A 14963-nucleotide genomic window follows, 5' to 3' on the forward strand; every position below is an offset into this window, starting at 1 on the left:
AACATATAGCCATCAGCCACATATACTGGTGACCACCACCAATTTAGTAAAACCCTCTTTCTTATGCTTTCCAAGCTGAAAGTACAGCTGATGTTTTCTGAGAAACCCTGATATTGTGGACAATTGTCCATGATATGAAATATTGTCTTTCTTATAACAAACACTTTTTAATATATTGTGATCATGTTCGTATATGGTAGCAAGAGACATATGGCAACAGAAATGCAACTTATAAGGAAGTCATCTGTAAGGGACAGTTACATATATTGCCCTAAAATGGCATACATAAGTTGAAAAGTGTTTTGAAAAATTATCTTGACATGTCATAAGAGATTTGTTAAAAAACAGGCAGCAGACAATTCAACTGCTTTGTTTCAATGTATTGTTTGATAAAGAGTTAACTCTGCTTTTGCAGTCTGTATTTAATAGTATTTATCACCGTCTAGGTCAAAGTGGCCTGGAAACATAACATACTACTCACACTTTCTGGTTTTCTCTGTGACCAAAAATATTGCATTTTTTCTTCCCTAAACATCTAAGCCCAAGCATGAAAACTGCTTAACAACTTAAACTCTCAGCTGTGGGTAAAGTCCTCCAACACTTCCCCTTTACCAACAAATTCAGACAAAAGTGTATGTAATGGTACTCAAATGGGCTGAGGTAGCTTTGATGCTCTTTGATTAAAAAGACAAAAACAAAAAGTGAGTGGAAAAACAGTAGAATATAGGGCCACCTGAAAAACTAATATATTTATTTTGGCATAATGTATGCACAGAGAAAAATTGAAGAGAAATAATTGTCTGTCCTTCCTCTCTATAAAATAAGGGGAAAGTGCTGAGCAAAAAGAGCTGTTTGCATATCTCAAGTGATCGTGGAATCCAATCAGTTCAATAAGATCTTATCAAAATGGGAATAACCCATCCTGGTTAACATGCAGAGCTGATGAATCAGCACTAGATCAGGAAATAAATGCTCTAGGAGCAGGGGTGCACCAAGGGCAGGGTGGTAGAAGTGGACTGCCCTGGGTACAATAAGGAAGTGCATTGTCTCTGGGGAATTTTGAAAAAAACAGACCAACTAAAAGGTTCCTTGTCATCCCTTTGATGACTTGAAGTCGAAGGGCACCTGGCAAGAGCATCTTACTTGCCGAAGGCAATGAGGAGATGATCTGGAGGGTCAGTGATGGGTGTGGAGTTCAGTCACTTCGGCCAGTGCCCTATCAGCTGTTTGGCAGTCGGTGGTACAGTGCAGCCACGGAGATGGAGTATGGTGGACTGATGGTGATTTGGCCAGCCTGGATCCTGCAGCTGCTGCTCAGGCCCCAGATCTGTTCCAGGTGTCAAATACACTAGCTATACCACTTTGTGGGAGAAATAAGGATTTATTTGAACTCTCAGATTTAAGTGTCAAAAAAGGACGCATCGATAAAGATCCTCAGTAGGTAAAGAACCTAGAAGTGCTAGCAAAGAAAACATTCTTGACATTTTGGCCAGCAACAGTGGTCTGTGAAAATGCCTAGTATTGATTAACAGGTTTGGGACCGTAGTTCTTCCATTAATTGATTTGTCTTCCTTTTTACTCTGTCTCCAGCTTTCTTCATGTTCTGCTCCCATATTCTCAGGTTTTTATATTTTTTCAGGCCTTTAGATGAGAAGTTTTTTAGGTGGGTGGAAGCTATTGTTATTAAATTGACAGTCACTCATGCCCTTGTTACCTCGAGATTGGATTACTGTGATGTGCTCTGCATGGGCTGCCCTTGAAGACCATTTGGAAGCTACAGCTGGTTCAAAGCACAGTGGTGCAAACAGTAATGGACATTTCTTGTTATGCCCATGTGCCATCATTGCTAAGTAAGCTGCATTGGTTACCAGTTGGCTTCCAGGTGCAATTCAAGACACTAGTCATCACCAATGAAGCCTTTCATGGCATAGGCCTTAGTTATTTGAGAGACTGCCTGTCTCTGATTATTTCTGCCCTTCCAGTGCATCCAGGCAGAGTGGGAGCTCTCTGGGACCCATCAATTAAAGGCTGTCAACTTATGGAACTGAGGAAGCATGCCTCCGCTGTTGCAGACCCTGCCCTCTGGAACAGCATTCCCCAGAGATATCCACGGCTCGCACTGTCTTAAGACCTGGCTCTGTTCCAAGGCCTGGGGTTCGGGTGGCTATGGAGCCCCTGTTGAGTTTTTGCAGGTTGGGGAGTATTATTTTGGTCTGTGCAATCATGTGGTTTTTAATATGTTGTATTGGACTTACTGTAAACAGCCCAGAGACTTCTTGGAGTTGGGAAGCCTTAACAAATCCAGTAAATCAAAAAATGAAATAAAATAATTTGTCTGTGTGTGTCCTCTCTTCTGCTCAGTAAATTTGCTATTAATAGTAAATCTGCTAAACTCCACCCCCAGAAAGCTATTTAAAAAAAAATGATAAAGACAGGCAAAAATTCTGTGTAGTGTTTGGCTTCCCCACCGTGTCAATCTAGACTTACCAGCTTCAACTGAAATGGATACAGATTTTCTTCCTCCCGCAAGTAAATCTGTGCATACAACATGTTTGCATATGTGTGTGCATATATGCATATACGTCTATATTCCTGTCAGAAACCATACTTCAAAAAAGGAGAGGGCCAAGACCAAAAAGCTAAATGTATTACAATTCATAATTATCAAAATAAATTACCTATAAAATAAGGCATCCTATTAATAAAATTTATCCCTCTCTTCACAGAAGCACATAAGTATACACTTTCTCTAGCAGAAACCACAAAGAAGATGAAGGTAGTGATACCACCGAGAGCACTATCTGATATTATCATAGGTGGATATTGGGAAAAAATGGACATGGAAGAAAAGAAAAGTGAAAGAAACTGGAGTAAAATGAATGAAGAGGAAGTATGTCTCCCCCGAGTAGGGGAGATGGGCGGTAATAATAATAAGATAGATGATAGATAGATAGATAAAAAATAAAATTATTAGATGATAGATTAATCTTCCAGCAAAATGAATAAACTATAGGAGAGGGTGTATGGGAACTATTTGGAAGCCAGTGAAAAGAATTATGCTTCACTGTGCCATTAAAGCATGTTAAATTTTGGTAGTGGGACGTATGAAAAAGGAAGCTTGGTGGAATGATGAAATGAAAGAGGCAGTGGATGAGGGAGGAAAAGCGTTTAAGAGAAAGACTGCTGCAAAAATTACAATAATGGAAAGATACTGTATAATGTAAATGTAGAGAAAAATATAGTTACAAAGAATGCAACTGAAGAGAGCACGGAGTGGCTAAGATCAAAACAGGCAGAGAAAATGCAGAGCAATGTTGATGGAACATTTTAAAAATGTTTTGGTTGTGAGTGAGAAAAGCTAAAACAAGGAGCCTCCAGCAGAATGAGTAGAATGAAAATAAAAGTGATGACTTGGAAGGAAACTGAAGTGAGGGAATGCTGGAAGGAGTATTTTAGGGATATGTATGAGAATAATAGTGATATTTCGAAGAGGAAAATGCTGTGAGGGTGTGGAAAATGATAAGGCTGCCGTTGCAGACAGTGTAATTTGAGAAATGTTAAAATATGGAAGTGGTTTGCTCAGGCAGTGGCTGTGTGACTTGTTTAACATGTATGAAATCTTCATCTTGACCTGATAAACAGAAAAATGATAGTATTGTTCCTCTACAGAAAGGAAAACAAGGGAAGTTGAAAGGGAGAAACTGAGATTGTCAAAAAGAGAGGGTGTGAGAAGTTTGAAGTATAAAAGGCAATGTAGAACCAACAGAACAAGCTGTTTGCAAAGACAGAAAAGTATGGAGAACGGTGTTTGCATCAACCAGATTTTGCTCTATTTCCTTCTTTTATCTCATATATTTAATTCCTTGCTTATTATTTCTGACTCCTTTCTGCACTTTGCAGAATATTGTTTATTCTGCTAATTTTTATTCAGGAAAATGGTGAATGTGGCTAAAAAATAGTAAATGGGCTGAAGGAAGAATGAGATTGTCCTCACTGGTGCATCTGCTATTGCTTATCTTGCAAGTTTTAGCATGTTGTTTCTAATTTATTAAAGAAATTAAAGAAGGGATACCTGGATTCCTCCAGCGCTATTTAAATTTTGGATGTTTACACTTTGAAGCCTGAAATTCCAGGAGGAGGGAGAACAGATGAAGGGAACACATATAGAAATAGATGTTGGGTGACCAAAAAATGAGAGGATTGGCATGGTTTGTCCTTCATCCCTGTTGTGTTCACACATGACTGGTGTGTGTGTGCATGTGTGTTTTTCATTTACCCCAGTTTGGCCATAGTTGGTTTCACTTAGTTTTTATTTGAAAAATAAATTAACTGCAAGGCATTTTTCTGCTTGTGTCATCATATGTTGGTGTTCACCGGTTCATTTCTATTAATAAGATCTCTAAGGTGGCCTAACATTACTTAATTAAAGGCATTCTAGAGGGGGGCAGGCCAATGATTAAAACCCAAATATAGATACACATTAACATATACAGTAAAACAGTACTGTACCCTGTTTTACTGCATAAAGTTACAGTAGCACAAAGTAAAATGTTTATCATTCTTATGCATACATACAAATAGTTGTTTCTAATAGTCCTGTAAGGGCTCACGTTATAAACATTTGGGTGCATACTAATAACTCATTTCTAGGGCCAAATTAGAACTTGCTTTGAATTTAAAAGGAATATATAATTAGAAGTGAATTAGCAGCCCTGTCTGCTCCCTGCCAGAGAACTGGCAGGATTTGACTTTAGCAAAATAGTGTTGCACAAACAACCATGTGTTGTTCATTTGTGAGCAGATAATGACAAAGAAGAAGTGCATTGACTTTGTTTATTGAGATCAGTTTTGACCCAAGTCTGACCTGGGATAAAAAGGAATTTAACATACTACAAGGGTTGTACCGTTACTCCCCATAACATGCATAGGTTCAGTTGATGGAAATTTAGGGGATAAAAGTCTGGCCATAAAGTTTGGGGTAAGTTAAATGTTATCAGAGTGAGACATCTCCACCCAATCATTCTTATGAGACTAGCAGTGTGGGCAAAGGCAGGATACAATATGTGGTGGTGCCTCATTTCATGTAGTGAACAATGCTTGCTCTTGAGCCTTTTCTTTTTGCCTGCCAGGAAGCTGATCTTGTGGCAGCACTAAAAATACATTGCTTGGTGGTAATTAATTCCAAGTGAATTTTTAACAAAAATTAAATATACTCACCTTCTTACTTACCTAATTAAAAGCTATATGATATGCTTCCCATCTGAATCAATCTTCAGTGAAGAGGATCAAGGTTACAGATGGTAATTTACCATGATGGTCCAGTCTGGGTTAGTAGGTAGATGTTTTTCGACTTCCTAGTCTAGGACTGAGAGAGTGTGACCGACCCAAAGTCAGCCAGCCAAGCTTCTGTGCCTAAGGGGGACTAGAACTGGGTCTTCCTGTTCCTAATCCAGTATTCAGAGCCAGTTTGGTCTAGTGGTTAAGGCAATGGGCTAGAAACCAGGAGACCGTGAGTTCTAGTCCTGCCTTAGGCATGAAAGCCGGCTGGGTGACCTTGGGCCAGTCCCTCTCTCTCAGCCCAACTCACCTCACAGGGTTGTTGTTGTGGGGAAAATAGGAGGAGGAGGGAGTATTTAGGTATGTTCCCTGCCTTGAGTTATTTATAAAAATAATAAAGGTGGGACAGAAAATAAAAAATAAATAAAAATAAATAAATAAATTTACGTCTACACTGTGCAGGCTTACATATATACATTCCTAAAAATGAACTCTTAGGCAAAAAATAGGTGAGAGTTGTATTCCATTTTTAACAGGATTTCCCCAAGTTGGGATCTTCCACCAGCTAGTGCTTTCCAGATGTTTGGACTTTCCCTCCTATAATCTCAGCAGCCATGTTAACTGTGGATATGGGAAGTGAAGACCAGAAGAGGTCTTTCTGCTTCTTTCTCTTGGGTGCCACAAATGTTGGGCTGGAACACAATGAAGCAAAGAGGGTAGATAGTTATGTATGCTTCACAACAGTTCATTAGAACAGAATTATTTGAGCCAGGATGTGGCCATTGATTTTTGCAAATCAACCCTTTAAGCTACAAGTAAAGTAAAAGAGCCAATGTTTGTTTGTCTATCTTTGCACATAATTATATATTATAGAAATCTAATTCTCATATAAAGGGCTAATTACTTTTACTAAAAGATGAGAGGAGCACATCTTTAGGGAGGAAATTTAATTGCTGTTGTGATAGTCTCACTTTTTCTTTTTGATCTTACAGCGCTGGGACCAGAAACTCCGTCATCCTGCGAAAGGCAGAAATGAACCTGGACAAAGTGATTCTGCTCCCAGATCTGGGAGAACCACCAATCCACGGCAAAGGCGCAACTAAGATGGAAAATATCTTGAGGCCAAAACTAATCCATGGACTTGTATAAATTAAAGACTTGCCTTCTTGAAGCAGCAAAAGAGAAATTGCACTATTGCACGTTGCCTTTTATTGTTTACTATGAGTTCATGCTGTAGCCAATGTTAGTTTTTTTCTTCCCTTCATGTTTTCTTGCCTCTTGCATTTGCAGGAGTACGAACACTTGGGGGGAAAAAGGTATATTATATTCACAAACATCTATCTGTGAATTACATTGACAAACATTTTTCTTTTTTAAAATGGCCAAACTGATGTTATTAGATGCTCATGGTAATTGTTTGAATACAATTGCTTCAGTCTAGAAATCCACAAACACTTTCTACATATGTATCTCTGACATAAGCAAGTTGCCTAAAGGGACATTTTAAAAAAACAAATTCCAGAATTCTTAGGTTGTATTTGGGAAGAAACATAATCCAAATTACCCTGTAGTTATAAAGAAGGATGAGATGGATGTGAAGAACATCAGATCCCAATATATTAAGAAAAATTAAGAATTTCATGGGCCTTTAGTAGTAGAAATTAAACAACAAAAGGCAAAAAAGTTCTAACAGTTAACGTTATCTAGCAAACACAAACTATTTCTACAATTGGCAAGTGGGGAATTGGTCGATTTTAAGCGTTCACCCCTCTCCCCCCACTCACATTAATACTCTTCATGGCAATATAGATTATGCAAAGAGATTATACCAAAAGAGTTAGGCCTTTTAGAGTAAGTTTGCTAAATGTCGATTCTGCTTCAGTAAACCACTTATATGAAGCCTTGTTTTAAAACATTAGCCATGACAAAGACTGCCTGAAGGATTTACTTTTGAAGGTCTTAATCCATGTGGGAAAGGTTGTATAGGACTGTTAAATCTTGCCAGAAGATACCCCATACTTGCCCTCTGTTAACAATTCTCCCATGCTTCTTTTCATTGTTGCTGTGGAGTCATAGGAATACAAGTGGTCATCATCAGGCCTCCATCTCAGTGTAGATCTGCACTTTGTCATTTCCTGGCTGTCCTTTTTATTGTATTTCACTGTCTACATGCAACTGGAATGTTTAATGGTCAGTGTTGGGGATTAGGAAGAACACTTCTAAGAAAGCTACAAGTGTGGTCCTTCAGCTATTACTGGAGCAGAACTCCCATACCATGTTGGCGGTGGACAATGGGAGTCTGAGTCTAACACTCCTGGAGAACCATAGGGTCTCTTCACCCTTAAAAGAACTGTAGTAGCAAAAAAAAAGTTGACTTCTTTGCAAACAGTGGACATATTTAATAGCTTACAATACATATTTCTGTTCAACGTGTGCCAACAGATCATCCTAATGATCACATCTCTTAAGTCTTTTGTAACAGTGCCAATAGTTTGAAGCTGTAATTCTAACTTTCTTTCCCTCTCTGAATTGAAATAAAACAATTATTTTAGCAAAAAAGGGTATACATTCCTTTGGCATGTAATAGTTACGGTGGTTGCATTCAGAAATTAAATTAGAATTCAGACTGTGAGAACATACGTAAGGCTTCAAAATGATAATTGTTAGATATAATTTTCATCATATTTAAATGTGACTCAAAGAGAAAAGCCCAGGGAAAAAAACTTTGGGCGGGGGGGTAGGGAAGTGACATACAGTATTTGATTTTAATTATTATTCCCCTCTTCCCTTTTTCGCATCCTTCCCCCAGATTTTTACCTCTCTAGTTATTTTTAGCTTAATACCCTTTGGTTTAAAAAGGTCAGGGTGCAACACAGTATTTCCATATGAAAAAGCTTCCCAAAGCTCTGCCACACCCCCTGCATCATAGTTCTGCATGACTAAAAATAAACCAGGTACAGGTAGTTGCAGATTTTATTTTCAGTAATGATTGACATTGATTGCCTTGGATGCAGCTCTAAATGTGCTTTATATAAATGCAGAGTTGCCAGTTACTTCTTCAAAAAAGGCACAAGTTGTACTTGTGGAACAATGTACTATATTATGTCAAGATAAAACCTGGTCCTGCTCTTATTGATGGCAATCCTGTGGTCAATGTGGATCCTTGTGTTGTAAAAGTCCACACTGCATACCTTACCCCATTATACAACAAAGTTGCTAGTTCTACTGTTTCCTGATAGGATGCATTCCTCACTTTACCACCTCCGTGTCAGCCAGTTAACATGGGGCAACTAGGATGGGGCTCTTCTGAAGTAGGATAATTTGCTCAAGGTTGGCCCTCTTTAAGGGATGCTGGCCTCTTTTAAGAAAGATAGCAATGCTGGCCACTCAAACCAGCCCTGTCACCCCCTATATTTCTCCTTAGAACATCCATCTTGACAGTTGAGACAGAGAACAGGAGTAGAGACCAGAAAATTGGAAGTATGCCCATTGCCATTTCTCAATTGGACTTTTATAGGGGCAACACAGCTATCTGAAGTAAGGAATGACACCCTTAATCCTGCTCTCTTTTTCCTTTGACTGTAGAGATGCCAACCCTTTGGGCCAGTATTGGCACTTTAAATTTTGACAGCATGTTACAGGCATTCTTACAAATCGTTGATCATCTGCCTCCAGCATCTTCCTATATTGCTGCTGGCCAATACGGGTGCCTGCTTGCTTTAGCTGGGCAGCTGGGATGACCTCCATGCCTTGGGTGGCCTGCTGGGAGGATATACTCTTGACATACACTCCCAGAGTTCTTTGCTCATCCTTCTCAGGAACAACTCCTGCCCATTCCCTGCTATGATGAGGCAATACAGCAGGCCTTGGGGGGAAAAATTACTTCGAGTATGGCTAAAAATAAAATAAGCTCATATTGCTAAATTACAAAGACAGATAGATTGAACTGGCTGACAAAAATACTTTGACAATCAATTTGGAACATGCATATATAAAGTGGAAATAGCGATACTATTTTGTCATATAACAAATGCATGGAGATGTACGTGCTCTTGGATGCAGTGGGTTATCCAGGGTGGCTGATTAAAACCATACCTTTCTGCATCTGGTTGTTATTCTTTCAGGGAGCAAATGCGTACCACAGCTTCTCTGGATAATTAGCAGGATGCTGTTACGGCATGAACGATAATTTCCTATAACTATATACCCTTGAGGGTAAAACGGCATGAGGGCAAAGCTCTTTATGGTTATCATCCCAAAGCATGCCGTTATGCCTGGCTTTGCAAGTCCCCTGCGATTTTTGTAATAGATTGGGAGGGGATCAAATTTGTTTCTAAGACAGAGGCATGTGCCAGAGATATGGGCAACTCAACACTCTCCCTTCATTGCATCCTGCTGGGAGGGGATATTTAGGCCATTAATTCCCACTCCCTGCTCAGTGCAGGAATCCAGCTTAAAGCATCCCAAACAGTTGGTTGTCTAACCTCTGCTTGAAGACATCCAATGAAACGCAGCCCCCCCATTTCTCTGGTAAGTGGTTCAAACTGCTATTATTGTTAGGAGATTTCCCCTAACTTATGAGTCAGAACCTGCCTTGTTGTACCTTAAATCCATGATTCTGTGTCCTGCACTCTGGAATGAGAAAGAACAGGTTTTGATCTTCAGCCACTATTTTGGTCTCTGCAATTCTTCTGTGCAGAGGCTCCCCCACTCCCCGGACGTCATGAAGTTCACTTCCATTACTAAAATATAGCCAAGGACCAAGAAGTGGGCTCCATAAAGCTGTGCATCTCACAATGGAGAATTGGAAAGTAAGAAAGAATAAAGGAATATATGCTAAGCGTGAGTGGAAAAACAGATATGTAGATAAGTATCAATATATGTGTGGGGTGGTTTGGCCACTTTTGGCTTTGGCACACCCACTTTTTTCAAGGTGCTTATCCACAGTTGGCATGAGGCCTCCAAAGTTAGCCATAAATTATCAAAGTGTTCTTGAAGTCCTGGTCTGTGAACTGCCTTAAGCGATTTTAATTGCCCAAGCTATACAACTTTTGACAAGTCTGAGGCAGGACCATGTTTGAAGTAGATTTCACTACTACAGTACCCCGGCAGTAGTAGCTGAGTGCAGAGATTATGTAGGTCTGCATGCCTAGCAGCTACACAATTTGTTTATCTGCAATTGTATTTTTGTATATTGTAATTGTATATTTATTGTTCTATTGATTATTTTGTTGTAAACTGCCCAGAGTCCCTCTGGTGAGAGATGATGGGCGATGACAAATTTGATAGATGAATGAATGAATGAATGAATGAATGAATGAATGAATGAATGAATAAATATCAGAAGTTGAAATATGCCCATGGAGGTTTACAAATACTAGGCTCTGTGTTGCAGCACAATAGGGTTGACTAGGCCCCAATACAGCATTTCCTAAAGTATGGATTGAGAACCAAGGGAGTCAGGAGACAAGGGTTCCTGGTCTGATGCAGAAGTACACTGAATGCAAGTAACACAACAGTTCCAGAGCTCTGCATAAAAGCGGAGTATCCTGTTTGTTCTCTGGCTTTTTAACGCACTGTCTTTGCCTTTCAAAGAGGGTGTAATCATGGCTGGGGGCTTCTACACCAAGCTCTGACCATCTGATCTGGCACTCAGTCTGCAGAGGGAATTACAATGGGCAAGTAGGGCAAGAAGGCCATGGTTAGAGAGAGGGGGAGAGATTTACAAGCACCAAGCATGAGAGTGGAAGGGAAAGAAGATGGGTACCCTTTAGCTCAGAAGGGCCGCCCTGAAGCCTGGCAGTGCTTTGCAAGATGCAGCAGTTTAGAAGCAGTTTAAGAAAAGCTGATTTAAAGCAAGAAACACTGTGGTGCTCTCTGAGCTTGGTTGTTTGCTTGCACTTTCATTCAGCCATCAATAGACACACAGAGATAGACCACATTTACACACCATTCAAAAGAGACAATAAAAAAGCTAAGAAGGAAACAAAAAGACCAGAACCCATCCTCTCCAGCAGCCTATACCCAGATAAGCAGGGATTAACACCAGACAAACAATCAGGCAGAAAACAATACCTAATCAAGGAACTACCAAGGAGAAAACCACACCCCCACCAACACTGGCAGGGCAAGCTACTGTAGATAGACAGAAAATCCCACACTTGCTCACACTGATGATGTTACCTAGTCAGGTAATGAAACATTTGGAAGCAACCAACCAAGCTCAGAGAACACCAAGGACTCTGCAGTTCAACTCTGAGCTATTCTCTTCTATTGAAAATACCCCGCCCTCCCTCTCCCTCCCTCTCCCTCTTTTTTTCCTGGTGAATGACAGTTGGCTGTCTTCAAATTTAAGCCCCGACTTCAGAAATTACACAAATGCTAAGCAAGCAAGCTCATCCTTCCCATTAAAAAACTGTTTTTAAATTATCAAGAAAGGGGTTTTTTTTACTTACTTCCAAAGAAACAATGTTATTTTATGAAGCTGTAAGGTTCTATCATTATTTTATATAGATCAAAATGTAATGCTTAGAAGTTATTGTTATATTTATTTCTTGCCCAACCCTAACCTCAAGGAAATTTATTTAGTTGTTGGTGGGCATCCTGAAAATCATTTATAATTTTAGGGGCACAATATTGCATAGAATGCCTAGCCCAGTCTAATACCTTATCTTGATGTTATATTTTTATTGCGATAGTACACAAAAAGAAGAACTACCAGACGATACAAAACAATGTATGTAAAAAGAAAAAAAATCTTTCCCAGTAAATAAGAGGAAAAAAATTATAAGCTTATATAAATACTATGATACATGTATAAAAGTGAAAAGCAACTCAGTTTTGAACTGAATCTCAATCCTGTGGAATATTACAAATATTACCTGAGGGACTGTCTCTTCCCATCACATTGACCCATCCCACCCGGTCATGCAGAGAGGGCATGTTATGGACCCCATCTGTAAGGAATTCCATCTTGCGGAGTCTCAGAAGCGGGTCTTCTCTGCAGTAGCTCCCGCCCTCTTTCCCCAGAGGTGAGACAGGCCCCCTTACTCCTTGGCTTCTGTAAAAAGTTAAAAACCTGATTTTGCCAACAGGCCTGGAGTGGGAAGAGAAATTTCAAGTTTTCAGCGCATAATTCAACCTCACATTAACATCTTTAAATATTTTAAATCTAAAATCAAATCAATAATATGAAAAATAAACCAAAATGGAACCACCATTGAGAAGACCTAAATCCTGTGTGTTAAAATCCCTCAAATACATTACATTTTCTGCATAAAGAGGTTGATACCCATCCTTCTTAAACATCCATCGAATATCCTATAACCTTGAAAAAGAAATGCTTAATTGAACTCATTTGAAGATTGCAGGAAATGAATTTAATTTTATTTAAAGCATGAGACCACTTATTTCTTAAAATAGGATTCCAAGCTTTTCTTTCAAAGTCCTTAGAATTTACTACTATATAAGGTTTCCAGTCTTTCAAAAACAATATTTGTCGTTTTTTTCTCTGATCAGACTGGTCAGCTTCACCATTTCTGCAAGTTCAGTTAATTTTATAATTCAATCTTCTACTGTACATATTTCATTACTTTTCCATCTTTTTGCATACAATAATCTTGCCACAGTTGCCATTTACAGTATTAATTTCCCATATTTCTTTTCTAATTCCATGTCAATAAAAACCAATAGGAATAATTCTGGTTTCATCGTGATGTTAGTCTGGAATATCTTCTGCATCACTGTATGGATTTACACCCAAAATTGCTTTGCTTTTTCACAAGTCCACCATAATCGCTAAAAATTCCTCTCTTCTTTTTCACACTTCCAACATTGATTTGATATTCCTTTATACATTTTTGACAGTTTAGCTGGTGTCATATACCATTGGCACATCATTTTATAGAAGTTCTCTCTTAAATTATAACACAATATAAATTTAATACCAGTTTCCCAGATTTTCTCCCATATATCCATATTCATATTATAACCAAAGCTTGCAGCCCATTTCACCATACAGTCTTTAACCTGTTCATCCTCTGTTGCAAACCTTAATAACCATTTGTACATTTTAGCTATTATATGACTATCATTTGCACATCCAGTCTGAGCCTCTTTCTCATGCTCTCCTGCCCTCCTGGGCTTAACCCATGTTTCTTCTGCACCTGCTGTTGTCCTAACAGTTTCTGGATGCCTTCTCCAAGATCATCCCAATGGCTCCCAACAGAAAGCAACAGGATATGCTGTTAAGTTATATTCCAGGTGTAGTGGAAAAACAAAATCTAAAATCTGCTAGAGATTGATTTTATTGAAATTACTTCTGTAGAACAAGTTTTTTTTATGGACCTTTTCTTCTTGAACATTTTCCATTACTTAACACATGTCTTATCTGTACCTTCAAGCTGATTAATCTTTTTCCTATGACATTTTAAATATTTGTTTTTAATTCTTCTGTACTTCTGTGAAAAGTTTCCAGCCTTTGTGTAATTATTTCAATAGTAGCTCTAAAGTTTTGCACAACCCAATAAAAATACCTTAAAGCCATCAAAAGCTCCAGATCAGAAACTTTCCATCAAATACCTTAAAGCCATCAAAAGCTCCAGATCAGAAACTTTCCATCAAATACCTTAAAGCCATCAAAAGCTCCAGATCAGAAACTTTCTGTTTCAGGAATATGAAGAAGATCAGGAAATAAAATTGCTCTTTGTAACTCATCAGAGTTAACTGCACACTTCCATACAAGTTCTGAGATGCAGCCCGTCACCATGTTTATTTTTTAAAAATGCCTGTGGGATCAAGTGCTGACAAAGACAATGCTAGAGCCAAAGCTAGCACTTGGTTTTGCAGAAAACCAGATGCCCATTTAATTTAATAATCAATGATGATGATGATGATGATGATGATGGAACCAATGGATTCTAATTTCTGCAGTGCCCAGTTCAGATGGAATACACAGAAACCAACTTCTTAAAACTAGTTTTAAGTTCAGCAAATTCCCAAATTCAGGATGAAGCAGGATGAGTTTTATAAGGCATAGCAACATCTGCCATTATTTCTTTGTGATATTCAGCATGCTCACACCTTTTTAGTTTAAGCACAGAATGGCTGGCATGCTTTCTAGAAAGTTATATATATCATATCAGGGCATCTCCATTGTAGGATAGGATCTTTCTTTGTTCCAGCAGATGGAAAACCCCAAGCACAGTAAGATTTGGAGCTTTTCCTCCTCCTGTTTTTTATAATTTCAGGGCAATATCCTTGACATTCCCTAATACAATCTGTTTCTCTTCATCATAAAATAGCCAATTAGTCCCAAATGTTTTCAGAATCTTCTTAAAACCTCAGGCTTAGGTGGGGAAAATGAATTCTAATAACAAGGATTTACCACAAGCTTGGAAGTTCTTATACGCATCGCCTCATAAGCCATAGCACCTGGATATTAAGTGTATTTGGAATATGGTCTACTGCTTTCAAGCACATTTATTTCAAAAATATTGGCCTATAGTTGATTTGAGCAGACGCTGAGTGTTAGGATGCTACATCTGTGAGACTGTCAGATTTTGACATGGCTAGAACTGTCTTCTACTATCTGTGCCATATATGTCCTAGGTGAGTGCAGTTACAAGACAACAAGATGACCAAATGATTTTATTGCTGTGCAGTTGCTAACATGTGGATTCTAATGG

At 38.8% G+C, this 14963-nt stretch overlaps 1 protein-coding gene across 1 annotated transcript in view; it reads left to right on the top strand.

Moving 5' to 3' along the window:
• Positions 1-7827, top strand: part of FRZB (frizzled related protein) — a 38307-nt gene extending 30480 nt beyond the window's left edge. Inside the window, exon 6 of the mRNA XM_063318099.1 lies at positions 6270-7827. Within this exon, the coding sequence (XP_063174169.1) occupies positions 6270-6380 (111 nt within the window). The 3' untranslated portion in view covers positions 6381-7827. The remainder of the gene's footprint in view (positions 1-6269) is intronic.
• Positions 7828-14963: the final 7136 nt, after the last annotated feature.

Source organism: Candoia aspera, chromosome 1, assembly GCF_035149785.1.
Source record: "Candoia aspera isolate rCanAsp1 chromosome 1, rCanAsp1.hap2, whole genome shotgun sequence".
NCBI lineage: Eukaryota > Metazoa > Chordata > Lepidosauria > Squamata > Boidae > Candoia > Candoia aspera.